At 43.7% G+C, this 16,488-nt stretch overlaps 1 protein-coding gene across 3 annotated transcripts in view; it reads left to right on the top strand.

Moving 5' to 3' along the window:
- The window catches only part of OTUD6B (OTU deubiquitinase 6B), a 379,632-nt gene extending 363,503 nt beyond the window's left edge, over positions 1 to 16,129 (top strand). For all 3 annotated transcript variants that reach the window (XM_069621341.1, XM_069621343.1, XM_069621342.1), the window contains one exon: positions 15,784 to 16,129. In XM_069621341.1, coding sequence (XP_069477442.1) covers positions 15,784 to 15,865 — 82 coding nt within the window. In that variant the 3' untranslated portion in view covers positions 15,866 to 16,129. The remainder of the gene's footprint in view (positions 1 to 15,783) is intronic.
- The last annotated feature ends 359 nt before the right edge of the window (positions 16,130 to 16,488 follow it).

Below are 16,488 nucleotides of genomic sequence, written 5' to 3' on the forward strand. Positions count from 1 at the left end.
CAGCGAGAGAGCCGAGGTGAGCGGAACGCGAAGATCGCTAGCATCCGGAAGCATACAGCGGCAAGCAGTGGAGAACACTGCTGTTGCTTACGAGACATACCTTCACTGGAACAAGCACTGCAACACAGCAGGTACGTGGGTTTCCCAGGTCAGAAGGAGAAGACAAGTATACCAGTGGTGGAAGATGGAATGACTACCCTAGCCACATCCAAGGGTCACAGGGACCTGAGAGAAGAGGGAGCATGAGACCAGGAAAAGGGTTACGGGAGACCGAGAAACCTGAGCAGCATAAACCTTGTGGGGTCACAGGGACCCCAGAAAACCAGAAGCAGAGAGGGGTCTTGGAACCCTAAAAAACAAAGTAAGAAACTGGGGCGCGGGACCCAAAACTAGCCACAGAGGCACAATAAGCAGAGCGACAAGAGAATGAGACAAGTCAAAGGGTTAGGAGAGCTTGAGAAACCAGAGTAGCATAAGCATCCAGAAGGGTCACAGGCACCCAACAAAACTAAGAGCTAGAAGCAGCGATGGAGGTCACAAGGACCCACAAAAACATACTTGCATATTGGGTAAGGGAACCACAAAGGAGCCTGAACGGAGAGCATTTATTAATGGAGCAGAGGAGCACCTGAAAGTTGGTTGAAGTGTGGCAAGATCGAGTAAGTTGGTGGAAGTGGATGGGGGAAATACCCCTTTCCACATAAAGATGTTTGGACATTTTTGTTTTTCCGGAACTTGAGACTTTTTTCAAACTTGGGGGAATTTTGAGGAACTTTTGATAGACTGACAAGAACTGCTCCGTTTTAGGCGGACCTTTGTTTACTTACAACCTTTGGATCCAGACCCAGGAAAGACTCCTTGGACAGCTGGAAATACCTTTGTGAAAAACCAAGAGTGCAGGGCACTCAGGCTATTTCGTTTACATTTTTGCTAAGTGGCAGGGCCGGTTTAGTGGATGGGTTTGGACTGAGGACTGTTTTTATTTTGGACTATAGACAAGCACCTTAGTTTGATTAGGACCACAACTTCGTTTTAGTAGTAAGGGTCAGTGAGGCATTTTATTTTAATTTAAATAAAACTGCAGGCAAACATGCCATCTGGTCTGAGTCCTGGCTTGCTACACCGTGTGTCGATTTCCTGGTCAAACCAGCAACACTAACATGCTGGCAAACTCACACACAATGTCTTCATAGAACACCAAAAAAGCGGGCAATCATAAAGGTACTACTGTGAATGCTTAATTAATCACAAACCGGGGAAACCATCCCCCTAATTTCTCAATAAATATCCACAGTAGAATGGGACAAAATACACACAAACGGACCACATGATAAAAATTACTCAGTGGCATCTGGTGAATTAGAACGTGTACATCGCTCTTTTTCCAAACCATACATGGGATTTAAAGTGTAAATGCTTCACCAAAATGTACAATTGCTGAAAGTGCAATCAGGAAGTTCCCTAAGTGGCTAGTATGGGGGTGCAATCAACGGCACAATCCATCCAGACACTGTACACCTTAAATGCCTAAGGCTTAATGCAAACCATTCATCAAGTTGTAAAAGTGCTAGTACTTCTAGACAATTGCAAAATTGCCTAAAGTACATACAGTTACTTCAAGTGCATCAAAACATTTCCCTGAGTGGCTGATATGGGGGGAGCCAACAACAATGGCGCAGTCTATCCAGACATTGTACACCTGAAATTCAAAGGCCTCCATACATTTGTAAAAGTGCAAATGTGTCCCAACAATTTCAAAATCACCTATAGTGCAAAGAAATAGTTAAAAGTGCCTCAACATTTTTCTTTACCATCTTACAAACACAAGGCCAGCTTGTGTCCAACTATCCATTAAATGTAAAACAAAGGTGGGTCTGGGCATCTCTCTACCAGCACGAACACAGCCCAATGACCTGTTCTTGGGTGAATAACCCCTGGGAGAGACTCTACCAAGTGTTTAGCTCACTGTCCCTTTCACAAGGATGAAATTTCCCCGCATATCAGCCTTTGTCCTGCCCAAGGGCAGTCCAGCGCCGAAAGCCTAGGCAATTGTCCTCTGAACAAGAGTACCAACAGTAACCCCATACACGTGTTTCAACCTTGTTGGGCATCATCAGTGAGGTGAAACTGTTGCCTCTCTAAGAACAGTGAGCAAGGGGTCCACGTCTGGTTCGCCCTGTTAACTTAGGGTGAAACCCAAAATGAATTTATGCAAAACAAAGGGGGTCTGGGAATCTCTCTAGCAGCACGAACACAGCCCAATGACCTGTTCCTGGGTGAATAACCCCTGGGAGAGACTCTACCAAGTCTTTAGCTCACTGTCCCTTTCACAGAGATGAAATTTCCCCACATATCAGCCCAATTATGCCGTAACCTACCAACAGTCCCGGCTCCATCATATGTTGTCGCAGAAACAAGTGCATCCAGCTCGGTAAAGGTGTTAGACATATGAAGGCCTGAACCGGAAACCCTACCATATGTTGTAGTAAAACAATAAACAAAAGGCGCAAATTGTGTCATAACAAACGAACCTCCTTGTGTGGGAACAAATGTAGCAAAAAAAAGGGCCGTCGCATCAATGCAGAGCTATTCAGCTGGCAATTAAGCACATCAATATGCGATTTGGTGTTTGTAGATTCAAAATTGCTCCCATTTGGCCAAAAAGATTTCTGCAGTTGCACTATTTCTGTCACACAACTTTCTTGACTACCCACCAAACAGTCTTCTTCAGTATGCTGTGTGTTAGGTAAGATTTTCATAGAAATGGCAAATCTTCCCAACCTGGGTCAACCCCAGAACTTTTTGCTTCACTAGTGGGATATTTTTCCTTAATACCTCTGTGAGTGGGAACCTTTTTTCCACACTCACAGAATCTTTTACTCTTTTTATGGGTGTCATTTTTTTAGACTCACCATAGTGTCTTTTTAAAGTTATCCTCTTCAACAACTGTCTGGCAATATAAGTGCCTGTTGTTGCTGGGTTGCCCTAATGGCTCCCCTTTTTAACTTTCTCTGGCTAACCTTAAGAGAACTACAGTTCCCAAGGATAGAAAGGATTTTTGGATCCCTTTTACATTTCATTCTGTGAAGCCAGCACACCCCACCTTATGTGGAGTGCTGGGGAGATTGTTACGCTCACCTGGGTTCCACAGGGGCGCCGAACGAAGCTGGACTGCAACGGTCTCCACCAATGTGACTCGTAGTGTAGTGATGAGCGACTGCACTTGCCCAATTAGTTTCGTCCGTCTGGCACGTAGGAGGACTTTCCTAAGTGGTAAAAATGGTAGTTAGCCGACCGTAGTAAAGAGGTTTAATTTGTTTTTTCCGTAACCACCTTGTGTTCCCCTCATGTCTCACCTTATTGTTAAGAAGGATGGGCTCTCCATCCTGCGTCGGAATGCAGGGGTGCGTAGAAACCAGTTAACTTCACTGATCCCATAATCTTATGGCAGAGTTGCAGACAACAATGACTCGGAGGTAAGTCTTTATGCCAATCCAAAGTATGATGCAATGCTTTAGAGTTCAGGTTGTCTTATAGTTCACTCTTGCACTTTTTCTTATGTTTCTTCCTCTTTCAGAATGGTCCAAGATGGATGTCTCTTCTCCGAAAGAAATGAGGTAGCGCCAAGGTAAGAGTCCGTTTTTGCACCAAGCACTAGTCTTAGCAAGCGATATTGTTCATTCATGTGATTAATCAATTGTCCTCTCTTTATTTTGCATGTGCGGCGCTTCTCTAGAGGAGGGACATATGATGGTGACTAGCGAGGTCTCGAGCAAGTATTGTTCCCAAGTAAGTATCTTGCGATGCAAATTTAAATGTCTTTTAACGGAGCGCAGCTCACCTGTTGTCTTGATTTCCTTTGCAGATGCGGATGCTCCGAGCGGCGATCTCATCAGAGTGCCTCGCGGGCTCGTGTGGATGACAGGAGCATCGGTGAGTATCCCGCGGCGCTGCTGCTGACAGTACAGTAACGGGTGTTCCTTGCAGGTGCGGCGACTCCCATATGAATGTGATGACAAATGGTAAGGCTCCTGTTCTAATCTGCTTTTCCTTTTCTCTTTTGCAGTTTCGGTTTGTGGAGAACAAGACGGGCATAGCTGTGGACTGGATGCTGGAGCTGCAGGCACGGTGAGCGTTACGCTGCAGAAGTGCAGAATAACGTGAAACGTGTTCTGCTCTCAGGACGTGGTTTAAATAGCCACCACAAAGTAGTCCCCAGGTAAAATAGTCCCAGTACCACACCCAAGAAAATAGTCCCTGGAAGAAAGTAATCCCTTCAAAGGCCTCACGGTGGCCTGTACATGATTTCTCCACTTTATGACCTGATCTGTCTGAAAAAGGCACTATGAGCTTGGCGCCAAAGGCGCCAGGACTGAGTCCAGAAGCACCTAGGCAATCCTTTGGGCCCCCATGAGTTCCCATGGGTGCCTGTACTCTGGGTAGACTGGCCTGCTCCTGATGTCTGGGGGCAGGCATCGTGACAGAGATACAATGTATCCCCTTTCACATTAAAACTGTAACAATTCTATTACAGGGACAAGCTTTGATACCTTGTATTAATTTGGTGCACCTTTACTGTGTGCTGTGTTCACAGCTGCAGTAAAGGCACCCATGGGTGCTCATTTTACCAAAAAGGCCCCTGTCTTTTTTTCCGCTATTTTAGTGTTTCTTATCCTTTCTTTTTCCTTCCCCTGACATCCAGCGCAAGAAATTCCTTTTTGTGATTTTTATCTTCGGCGGGAGTCCCCTGGACTCCCCACTCTGACTCCAGTCTGTCTGTGGAGGCAGGAAGCGAGGGAGCAGTCCAAAACTCCACAGCCCTTTGTCTTCCTCCTTGCCTGAATGGGGACAAATCCCAATGGGGGGCTGGCTGTCCTGATTGGACAACCAGACCGCCCCTTGTTCTAAAATGCAGGCAGAGAATGCAAAAGTTGTGCTCTAGTTCCTGTTAAATGCTGCAAACCTGGAAGCTGAAGAGAAGTCGACCACTGGAACCGTAACCGAAAGCGGCTGAAACAATTTCCAGCGACCGGAGAGCCTGCTGTGTAGCCAGAGCCTCCTGTAGCCCTTCCTTCCAATCGACCTGGGGACTCCGAAAACGACGACCCTGACCCAGAGCCTGGTGAGACCCACTAAACGCAAGAAGACCTGCATTTTGAGCCATCACACGCGTTTCTGCGACCTTGCGTTGCTGCAATACCCCAATACCCTGGGACCTAGAGCCCTTGTGTGGTGCACGGTCTTCTGAATCAAGCTGAAACTTCGTGGGCATCCTGGTGTATCTCCAGAGACACGAATCGAGTCCAAAATGTCCAAAAGTGCTGGATCTTCGTAACAATGAGAATTCAACTGCGATTTTCTGTCTTCTGTGCTCTTTGAGAAGGCACCAAATCCGCAGAACCGCATTCAGTCGTGAGGAAAACCTTGCCTAGAGTCTTCTCCATTGATCGTTACTAAAAAGTTCCTTCTGAGGTCTTGTTTTCAGTCACCACGACAAGGAATCCACTGACCGGGTACTTGGCTGCAGATCCTGAAGTCCTCTTCAATGCTGAGGTAGTGTGTTGACTTGGGTATGTACTTACCTTAGGTCTGTTCAGATTTCTGTGTAGTTGTGGGGTGTTTTCTGTGATGGGGAGGCCTCTCATCCAGTGCACCCAGTCCCACTGCTAGAATCCTGCTAGGGTGTCTTCTGTGAAGCCCCTGGACCCTCTTCTAACTCAGAAGTAAAGTACTCACCTGTTTGCCTAGTCTTCCTAAGAGACTCGGACTTTTCCTACTTAAGAACCTATCCTGACACTGCCTGTTGGTCACTAGATCCTAGTGACCCCCCTTCTGCCTCCGAGAACAAGTGAAATACTTTTAAGGGATTGGGCCTTTTGCCAAGAAAAGAAAATATGTGTTTAAAAGTTACTTGTAAAAGAGTTGGTCGGTTGGTAACTGTAACTCTAAGAGTGAACAGTTACAAAAGTTCTTACTTACCTTGGATGTGTGATGTACTATTTTTAAAAGTAGGGTTAATATCTTTCTTTCCTTAGAAACCGTTTTGCCATTCTAATAGAATGGAGATGTGAAGGTATATTACTCACCTGTGATTAGGTTGTGCCTCTTCCCAAAAATGTGTTGGTTTCACCAGATTATGCCTGTTAGGATAATTGTATGAGTGTCCTCCAACTGTTGGAATCACCAGATTATTCCTGTTAGGATAATTGTATGAGTGACCCCCAACTGGGTCTTGCTTCCCCTGACTTGCTGTTAGCCTGTCCATAATGCGTCTATATTAGGTTGTTGCCTACCTAGAATAACTTTGTCATTCAGTAATGTGTAACATTGGGTTATGCTTTCGCTGTGCTGTTGTAGACAGACTCGCTGAGAGTCTTTGATTCTAACTGTCCCTCATAAAACATGCATAAGGTACTTGTTTAGCTGGGAAAGATCTAACCTGGATTACATTGTGCAGTTAAAGTATATGGATTCTACTTATCTTGAATTAGCGTGTGCCATCCCAAAAATAAGTTACAAGACCTACTGCTTATCTCAATCTTTGTTTTACTGATCTCAAAAGCAGCTGTAATTGAATATTACATCCTTAGGTTTTACTCCCCTTTGTAGAACTGTGTGTTATCACAAAAGTAGTTCTAGGCTTTTACTGTATCTGGAGTAAGTGTTCCACTATTCACAAAACGTATACTGTCCAGTTGACTGATTATATGATTTGTTACGGAGCGTCATTGTGCAACTGGTAGGGTCTACTGCCCTGGCATTACTGAATGTAATTGTGAAAGTAACCATTGGTTTTTACTCCCCAAGAATAGGTGTGACCTATACTGAATATATATAAAAAGGTTTTGACTTCCCGAGAACTATTGTTTTGTGTTCCAAATAAGGTTTATGCTTTGGTATGTGCACCTTCAAGCATAGTGTTGTTGTGTTTTGATCATTGTGATTACATATGTGTGATAGTACTTATTTACCCCTAAATTTAGCTGGGCCTACCTGTATTTAAATACATCCTTTATTTTTACAATGCATAGTGTTTCAGTGTTTCTTTGGACCATTTGTATTACAATTCCAATTGTAATGAATCTACAGCCCTCTCCCTTCCTAAGATAAGCCTGGCTGCTCTGTCTACGCTACCATGAACTCGGGTGGTACAGCCTTATACTAAAGAGTGGAATCTTGTACTGCCTCAGTTGAACTGTTTTACTAAGCCCTTCAGAAAAACTGTCCTAACACTGTGCTCCACCAGAGGAGCTGTATGCATGACATATGTTCTTTAAAAGGCACATGGACTGGACGTGAAGTTTTCCCAATCTGAAAAGAATTATATATGCATTCAATTGCAAACTCCCACACACACTTGGATTTTAAGCTCTATTCTGGCCTGGAGTGATAAGGTAATGTATCTTACTTACTGTGGAAAAACCACAGATGTTTCACAGCCCGCTCCTCGGGGGATCCCAAACTCAGGTGGCTAGGGAAGGGCCATAGCTTTTGGATCCCGACCCTAGGGGCGGACATACAAGAGAGGATCACCTGGGTAGGGAGGTTCTCACAAAGTGGGGGAAGAGACACCCAATGGTGAGACATGGTATCCCCTTTTCCTAACCACCATCACACCCATATCCCTACCCATTTTCTGGGACACTACAACTCCCATGATCCTTACCCTCTCTATGCTGACAAAGCTACTGAGCCAAAGGTGAGGTATGAGGCTATGAGGATTACCCCTAGCAATCTGCAATGGCCCTGTTCCATTAATGAGGCCAGGCACTCAGTTTCAATCACACACATCTGCGATACATTAGCTATCAGTGTGAGGATAAAAGATGGAGCACACAGGCACACTTTGAGCGAGGCTGGTTACGAGAAGGAACAGCTCTTCCTGAGCTGCTGCAAACCAGACTGCGGAGATCGGAAGGCCAAGGGGCTGTTAAAATACTGAGCGAAAGAAAGCCAGGCAAACAAACCGTATTTCCAAGAGGCCATAAGGGTTTGCAAAGTGAGGCCAAGAATATGGAAAAAGCATTCCTTTAAAGTGTATTCCAAGGTTGCCTGTTCCCCTCCCGGGTGAACAACGGTTTTAGGGAGGAGCAGAGGAATCGTTGGTAAAGACCTTGATAGTCGCATTCAAGATGAAGAAGAAAGAACCGAGATGAACCCAAACGGTGAGTTACTGAATGAAACAAAAGTCCAGTTTGTGTTGCAAGAACTGGATCAAGCGAAGGTTACGCAAATGATAATTGCGTGAAAAAGTATTCAATTGTTAAAAGCAACGCAAGTTATTACAAAGTAACATAGTGGTCCTGCGACGGTGAATCGCATTATCAACAGTCTCTGTGAAATGTGTTTGAAATGTAGCGCAAGGCTAAAGAAAGAAAGCTGTGAAATATTTTGAAAGCGTGTTGATGATAATAAAGAAATGGAAGGCGCAAGCCCAGCCAAGGGAAGCGTATGAAAATTTGTGAAAGGAACCACAAATACCAGAAAGCTTTAGTATGTTGAGAAATCACGTTTGAACTATATTGAATGTGACGTAGGAGTATATAAAAACTGTGCAGTTTCGAAAGTCTTTGACACTAATAAGATAACGAGAAGAAACGTGGGGAAGGAAACCCTACAAAGTAAATATTGAGAAGCAGAGTCCTAAAGCAAAAATAAAAGAAGGCTCGAGCCTAACTGAGGGAAGCCTAAGTGAAAGTCTGTTACAAAGAAAGTGAATGAAAACTTTAGCCCCAACGAGGGAAACCTGAGTAAATTACAAAGTGAACTATAAAGAGCAAAGACAGGCTTGAGCCCTAACAAGGGATGCTGAACTGATTTGTACCAAAGTGAAAGTGTCAAGAAAGAGCCGGACTTGGATAAGGGAAATCTCAGGAGTCTATTTGAGAAAGTGTTGAACTGTATCTTTGATTCAAGGCAAGGAAGCCTAAAGAAACTTTTTTGAACTGTGAAATGTTTGATGCCCAAGAAAGAACTGTTGAATCGTACCAGCAAACCAAAGTTGCCACATTGAGAGAACTGGGCCATTCACTTATCCCTTTGTTAACTCTTTCTTAACTCAGCGCCATGATGCCTCGGCGACCGTGCGCTTTATAAGCTTAATTAACATAACATAACCTCGTGCCGTGAACGTGGGGAAGGGGGTTGTCACATGCTTAAAAAAGCCATTCTGACTTTCTTTTTGAAACATTATTTTCTTTTCAAACATATTGTTACACATCGACGCAAGTGGTCTTTATGGTAGAGACTACTCCCATTATAGAGTTAGGACCAGTTAGGAATCCTCTCAACCCTTTTGACATTACAAAATAAAGGTTTTGAAAATGTGCATCTTTTTGTGTCTGTGTCTACTGTTGATAACATACCTTCCTCACGTTACCTTTTCTTTTGTGGGGCCAGCACACACCACCTGATGTGGGGTGAATGGGGTTACATTGTAACTCTTCTCCCACTGCGCCTTTAACTTTGTGTTACAGTAACTAACAAACCTAAATGGCTGATGGCAGTGGACACTTTTTGTACCTTTTTGTGCAAGTTACTACCAGGCGGATTTCTCAGCTGTAGTACAGCAACCATGGGTGACAATTTTCTCAAAATGGCCCGTTTTTCTTTTTTTGCCATTTTTCAATTTGTAAGTTCCTTATGGGCTTTTCTTCTATCATTCCAAGTAGGGATGGGTCCTTTGTGTCTTGGCTTTGGGGGGCTTCTTGTGTGAAGCACGCCCGGGATCCAGTATGTCTGGAAAGGCAGGAAGTAAGGGAGGGTCCCGAAACTTCACTGTCCTTTGTCTGATGGTGTGCCTAGCTAGAACCAATTAAAACTGGGCAGCTGGCTGTCCTGCAGGACAGCCAACCCCCAGGTGATTGACCGCTCTATACGGGTGAAAGAATGGGTTCCATCGTATAAGGTGAGGATTTTTGGATCACAAGCCGTCGATCACTGGAAATCCAAAGCAGGAGACGCCAGCAGCACCTTCAACAGCCGGGGAAACACCAGTGAAGCCCTGCAGCTATGCTAACCTTCTCGACAGGTAAGCTCCACCAAGGACGACTTCCTCACTTAGGCTGGTGGGACCAACTAGCCTTAAGACCTTCTTCCATTTGGGCCATCCCCGTACTTTTCTGGGCTGCAGAACACCAATACCCAGGCTACCTGTACCATTTACGAGTGCATCGTCTTGTGAACATCAAATCTCGCTGAAACTTCACAGGCATCGGTGTGGAACTACAGAAGCAGGAATCCTTCACCAAAAGTCCCCACACAAGAGTTTAGGACTGAGTAATCGAAGACAATCCAACCAGCGATATTTTTTTCTTCTTGGCGCTAAGAAAAAGTCGCCAAAACCACAAAGAGCCGCTGGAGTAAGCTGAATCTTTTGCTGCCTACCCCTTCTCTCGATTGCTGCCACAGAAGCCCACCGAAGGTTCCCCATTTCATCACCACGACCAAGGAGCAGGAATCTGGTCTTCATCAGTGCACCCAGAAGGCGCGCAACTACATTTTCAACCTCACTCTTCAGGTACTGTGGGGCTTGGGTTACACTTACTTTAGGCCATTTCTGGTGCTCCTTTTCTTTGGGAGTGGTGTTTTTCTCAGTTTGGAAGATGACCTCATCTCCACTTGTGCGCTCCTGTGTTTGATTGGTTACTTATCTTTTTTCTGAATATTTTCATCAGAACTGGTGCTGCCCATTTGACTGTGGCTTTGCTGGTTTCTTAAAGGTCCATCTGCTTGATCCTACTGGCTTTGGCAATGCTGGTTCCTCCATAGACTTGAATTGTGAACACTTTTTTTGTTGGAAAACAGACAACCTGAATCCCTCTGGAAGAGGGATTCATTGTTACTAGTTGCTAGCTGTGTTCTGTCTAACCTTTATTTCCCCTTAAACTGAATTTTGCAAAGCTGATACATAGAAGTGCTCTTACTGACCTTAACTGAAGTCGCTCTGTGTGCTGGATATGAAAAGTATATGAAAAATGACTCCCCTGCATTATTGTTCCTTTTTATAATCGTATTCTTTTTCCAATTGAATGTTATTAGTAGTCGCTGCAGTTTAGATTTGCTTGAGTGCCTTGTGTATGTATGTATGCCGGTAAAGTGGCACAGCGAGTAGAGCGCTCGCTTTGACATCTGTGTAGAGCCTGGTAACACAGGTTTGAATCCCGGCGGGGCCAAACTCAGCCTTTCATCCTTCCGAGGTCGATAAACTGAGCACCACACACCGTGGGTAATAATAAGCAGCGCTCAGATACCTGAGGGTTTGTAGCGCTATATAAATGCCAAATTATTATTATTATTATATGTGTGTATATATATATATAAATTATTTTTTTCTGAGGCTTGTGGAATCTGCTTAGATCACGTGCTATGCATAGGCCGACATCTAGTGGAAGCTGCGGAGTATTACAGTTTGTTTTTCAAAACTCAAAGGGGCGTCGAACTAGGGCGTGCCAGTAATACTATTCTAGTGTGACGTCCACTGTACCCATGATCCCTCACGCGTGTAGGACCCTCAGATTGTTTTTTCCGCCATACTTGTCGGAAGCATATCGCAGAGTTCCCTTGGCTTGAGCCAATTATCAATTATTATTATTATTATTATAAAATGTCCCCGTTTCTCCCACACTACGTCAAAATCAGCCTTCGAGACTACACAACAGACTTTGGGCCTCGGAATGCCTCTGGCCTCGGCCCGGGCCTCGGAAGGCCTCTGGCCTTGACCATGTTCAAGTGCGGAGTGGTCATACACTCTTCCTACATATACTCGCCCGCTGGCAATTAGTGAAATATGGAGAGTACTCCCTTTAAATTCTGCCCGAAGTGTAACAGGAAGTTTCCCTGGGTAGACAAACACAATACTTGTAACCTGTGTCTCCCAAGAGACCATCCCAAGGCTACCTGTAGAGCTTGCAAGCTCTTCAAGCCCAAAACACTCAAGGACCGCTCGACAAAGCGCTGGGCCCACTACGCCAGGCAGCTAGAGGCCATGGACGCCGTGGGATCCTTCAGTGATGGCAGCAACGCCGCCTTATCGGACGGCCAGGGCACAGGGGTGACTTCAGACACCCATGTGCAAGCCCCCGACCTCGGAGGACTGACTGACGGTTCAGTTATGGGGACAACAGCCGGTGGCAAGAGCGCAACACACAACACTTCCACCAAGCACATTAGCCCCAGCCGAGATTCGACACGCATGTCAAGCGATCGGCAACAGAAGGCACCGAGAGAGCGGTCTGCTGATTTTATGTCCTCTGGGCGTTCCCGGTCACATTTGCCTCACGACAAACAACAACTGTCCACGGTTGGTAAAGGTGCCACACTACCAAAAGTCATTGGGGCCCGATCGTCAGAAGACTAATCCGACCTCTTCCCTCAAGTAGCACGTTCAACGTCTACTTCTGAGATTCAACGCCCCTCTTCCAAGACTTTCGAATCTCATACCACCACCTTCGAATCTCGGCGCGTCATCCGTCCAGTAGTTTTAGTGATATCCATGTCTGCTCCTTGGACACACTTCCCTGTTCACTCTGCGGACAGGACACCGATTGGCAAATTGGCTTTTGTCATGTCCGCGGACAGACTACGTGCTCGCTGATTGGTTGGAGTGAAGCTTGAGGTGCGTCACATTTTCTCGATGCGCCCGCCATCTTGGATTCGCCGCCGGTGTCCGAGAAAATTGCGGTAAAAACATTAAAAAAACACAACTTTGCACTTGTCAAACTTATCAAATAATCTCTGGGGAGGTGAGGGGTGATGAGGATGGGATGGGATATGGCTGCAAGAAGCAAAAAAACAGGTGTTTTTTGCCACGAAAGTTTGCGAACAGTCCGGATGTTCGCAAACAGTCCTGTGAAGTTTGCGGACACCTCTGCATTACAGGGTTGGTGAAAAGCAGTTCTTGGATGGCTTATAACTTTGGCGCCACTCAATGAAACTGCATGAACTGATTAGATTCGAATGCGTTTACAAAGTTTGGTGGCATTCTGTCAAGAGGGGGCAAAATTAGAGGGGGGTCCCAAAATAATGTAAAGGCTTATAAATGAGGTGCCATTTGACTAATCTACACTTAATTTGGCAAACTGATAATAGATTCAGACATACATGTTTTTACGAAGTTTGGTGGGATTGTAAAGGCTTATAAATGTGGTTCCATTTGACGAATCTACTGAAGGGTTTGCAGAAAGATTATAGATCTAGATATAAATGTTTTCGTAAAGTCTAAATGGATTTTGTCAAGTGGGGGCTAGGTTATGTGACTATTGTATGTGCATACATTTGACACTTTTGAAAAAATAAAACATGGGTGGATTTCCAGCAAACTTGTGTAAGGAGCAATCTGGCTACTGGCCAGAACCACGAGGGACAACACATGGGGTTAAAGTGGCCATGTCCACCAGGGACTGGCTTTGTGGTAAAGTTATTCGAAATTGGGATAGGTTTGAAAGGGAAGAAAAATGTGCTTGTAATATGGTTGTAGGGTTCTCTTTTCGCCTTCTACAGGCTGCCATGGAAATGAAGAGGGGCCCTATATGGAACCCCGCCTTCCCTTTCCATGGTGGCCATCTTGGAAAAGGATTTTCCTTCCTACACTGTGATGCTGCGGCGTCCCGGTGTAGGAAGAAAAATCCTTTTTTTAGCACCCCGGGTTCGCGTTTTGGGAACCCAGGGTGCTAATGGCCTTCATCCCCCACCCATTACAGTGGCTGGAATGGGGGGATACTGGTCCGGAGTCCTCATTATCCACCCTCCCTTCGCTTGGGCTGCCGGGCGGAACGGGGGATGAACGCCACAATATTCCAATTAGCATAACACAAAATGCAAATGGAAATGTTGGAAAATCTTATTGAGTCGATGTACTTTACTGAGAAATGTAAAGTAGATGGAGTCTATACGGTATTTTTTTTTTTGTTCTATTTTTTAACTGTGAAAGGTGGTTCCTAAAGGAACATTTCTTTTGTTGTTTTCGGATGTATTTGTTTTTTTGGCAGGAGAGCTTAGAACGAAAGGTGAGGAGGGAAATGAGGGAAGAGGCACCAAACACTAATCTGGAGGGGCAGGTGGACAGGGGAAAATGTTGCACGTGTGTAGTTCTAAGGTAGGGGGGTACCACAGCAGTGGTGGTGGCTCTTGGGGAGGAGGGATGGCATTAGCTGATGCCATTTTGAGATAAATGGCAGTTTTGCTAAAAGTATGTACTGTGTACTAGATTGTTGATGGACAATGAGTAGGAATAGGTGTAGGAGCTGTGCAAGGGAAATTGTGAAGTTCTAAGTTCCTAGATCAGTAGAAAATGCAGTTCCGAACTGTCTGTGAAGCACGGATCTTATTGGGAAGTGCGGACGGGTTCTCGGACATGTCATCAAGCCGCGCGCCAGCATATGGTCATGTGGTACTGTCCGGGAGGTCCGCAATGAATTCAGATGTTCGTAGATGTCTACGGATGCAAAACCAGTTGAAATGGTTGCAAAAAGTGTATAGAAGGGTTAAAAATGATTCTAGAAGGTGGGAAATGGCAGAGTTTTAATGTGACACTTTTTAAATTGGACACAAATTGCTATATTGGGTAAGTATGATATTAGTAAGTTGTAGGAAATAGCGAAAGGGACGTTATGGCTAAGTTGCACTAATAAAAACCTATGAAATTCAATGAAAAAACTTTGTTAAAGGGACGTTATGGTTACAAGTAAAACCAAAAAACCCCAGAAATTCCCCAGTTATGGTAAGCTAAGCAAGCATAACTCACGCCACCACCGTACACTGCTAAGACTAACACCCAGGACATCAAAGATGACATCACAAATGTCATTGATGACATCACTGATGACATCGCATGTGAAATACATTTTGATGAAAAGTCTCTACAAGCAGTTGTTTATATTGTTGGTAACAAGATGTCAGGGGTGGTCGGCAGACCTGTCATGAACTTCTTAATCTATTAAAGAATGTACTCATCTAAAATCATTATATTGGAGTGTTGTTAATACAGAAACCTAATGAAATATAAACATAGGCAATGACTGCAGCATAGAAGTACACTATAATCTTGTAATGTTGGATAGTACAATAATAAATGCTTCCTTATCAGAGTTTTGAGTAATGTTAAACATGTAATAACTAGCTAACAATTCAAGACTTACAACACTTGTGCTGTTACAAACAATACATATGAAGAACCACAATGCATACAAATCAGAGACACATACAGAGAAACTTAATTAAGGAAGAAAGACACAGCATCATCAGAAAATGTTAATAACATTAAAGTTTAACTTCATGTATACAAATGAATTCTGTGTTTGAGGCCTGCTCATTTCCCCATGTATGTGCACCATGAGCTACCAAACCCTAAGGAAAGTACTTAAAGAACATATGACAAGGTTAACGTCTAGATATATAGCATCTTTTAAATTTTAATATTCTGACTCTCAGTGAACAAAACCACCTGGCCTATATATGTCATTTATGGCACAGATATGTGATGTCATCTTTGATGTCCTGTATGTTAGTCTTAGCAGTGCAAGGTGGTGGCGCAAGTTATGGTTGCTTAGTTTACCATAACTGGCGAATTTCTTTTTTTTTTTGTTTTACTTGTAACCATAACGTCCCTTTAACAAAGTTTTTTTATTTAAAAAAAATAAATATATATATATATATATGTAAAGAACGTGTTACAACTGAGCCATGATTTCAACACTTTGAATGTTTTTAATGGATATATATATATGTGATGTAAAGTCATACTATTATAAATATTAGACAGTAATTGTTTTTTTCTTCTTTTAGGTATATGCGCCATGCATATGGTTTAGGAGAACATTATAATTCAGTGGAAAAACTAAAGGACACAGTTTCAGAAAATAGCTAGTTTTGAATTTCTGCATACCATGTATGATTAAAAACGAAGCCACTGACTTGTTTCAAGCAATACAAAAGAAGATATTTAATCGTGGAGACCTACGTTTATTTGGCATAAATCAAGTTCACCATATTTCACAGTCTTGCTGGTGTTTTACAAATGGTGATCAAGTGAACAGTTGTTGGGTGTCTAGCTAACATTACATACTCTGTGAGAAAACTGTGTATAAAATCATTTAACCCATACCTTTCTGAATAAATCTGTTCTCATTTGTTTGCTGACATGTCTTTGGCCATATAGAACCATGAAAGAACAAGCCCACGAAAACCATAAGACTAATGGCATCAATGATAAAGAAAATTCATGCAAGAGTACTGTAGAGTCGTAGTGCTTTATCAGATTTCAGTTTCATGGAAAGACTGCAGGTTCATATTAGTAGTTTATTTTTCACTGGAACTAAACTGCAGCAAAGATAAAATTTCAGCTGGAATGAACATTTAAGAAAAAACCTACAGATTTCAGAAGGCATTAGTAGTTGTTCAGTAGTGACTACCTGTAGCTGACGGATAATGTAGCTCAGTTTACTGCGTCAGTTGCTATCAATTGAGTCCTCTTTGTTTCCTTCTGGCAGC

The sequence above is a fragment of the Ambystoma mexicanum genome, chromosome 5q (assembly GCF_040938575.1).
Source record: "Ambystoma mexicanum isolate Mex_15411 chromosome 5q, UKY_AmexF1_1, whole genome shotgun sequence".
Taxonomy (NCBI): Eukaryota; Metazoa; Chordata; class Amphibia; order Caudata; family Ambystomatidae; genus Ambystoma; species Ambystoma mexicanum.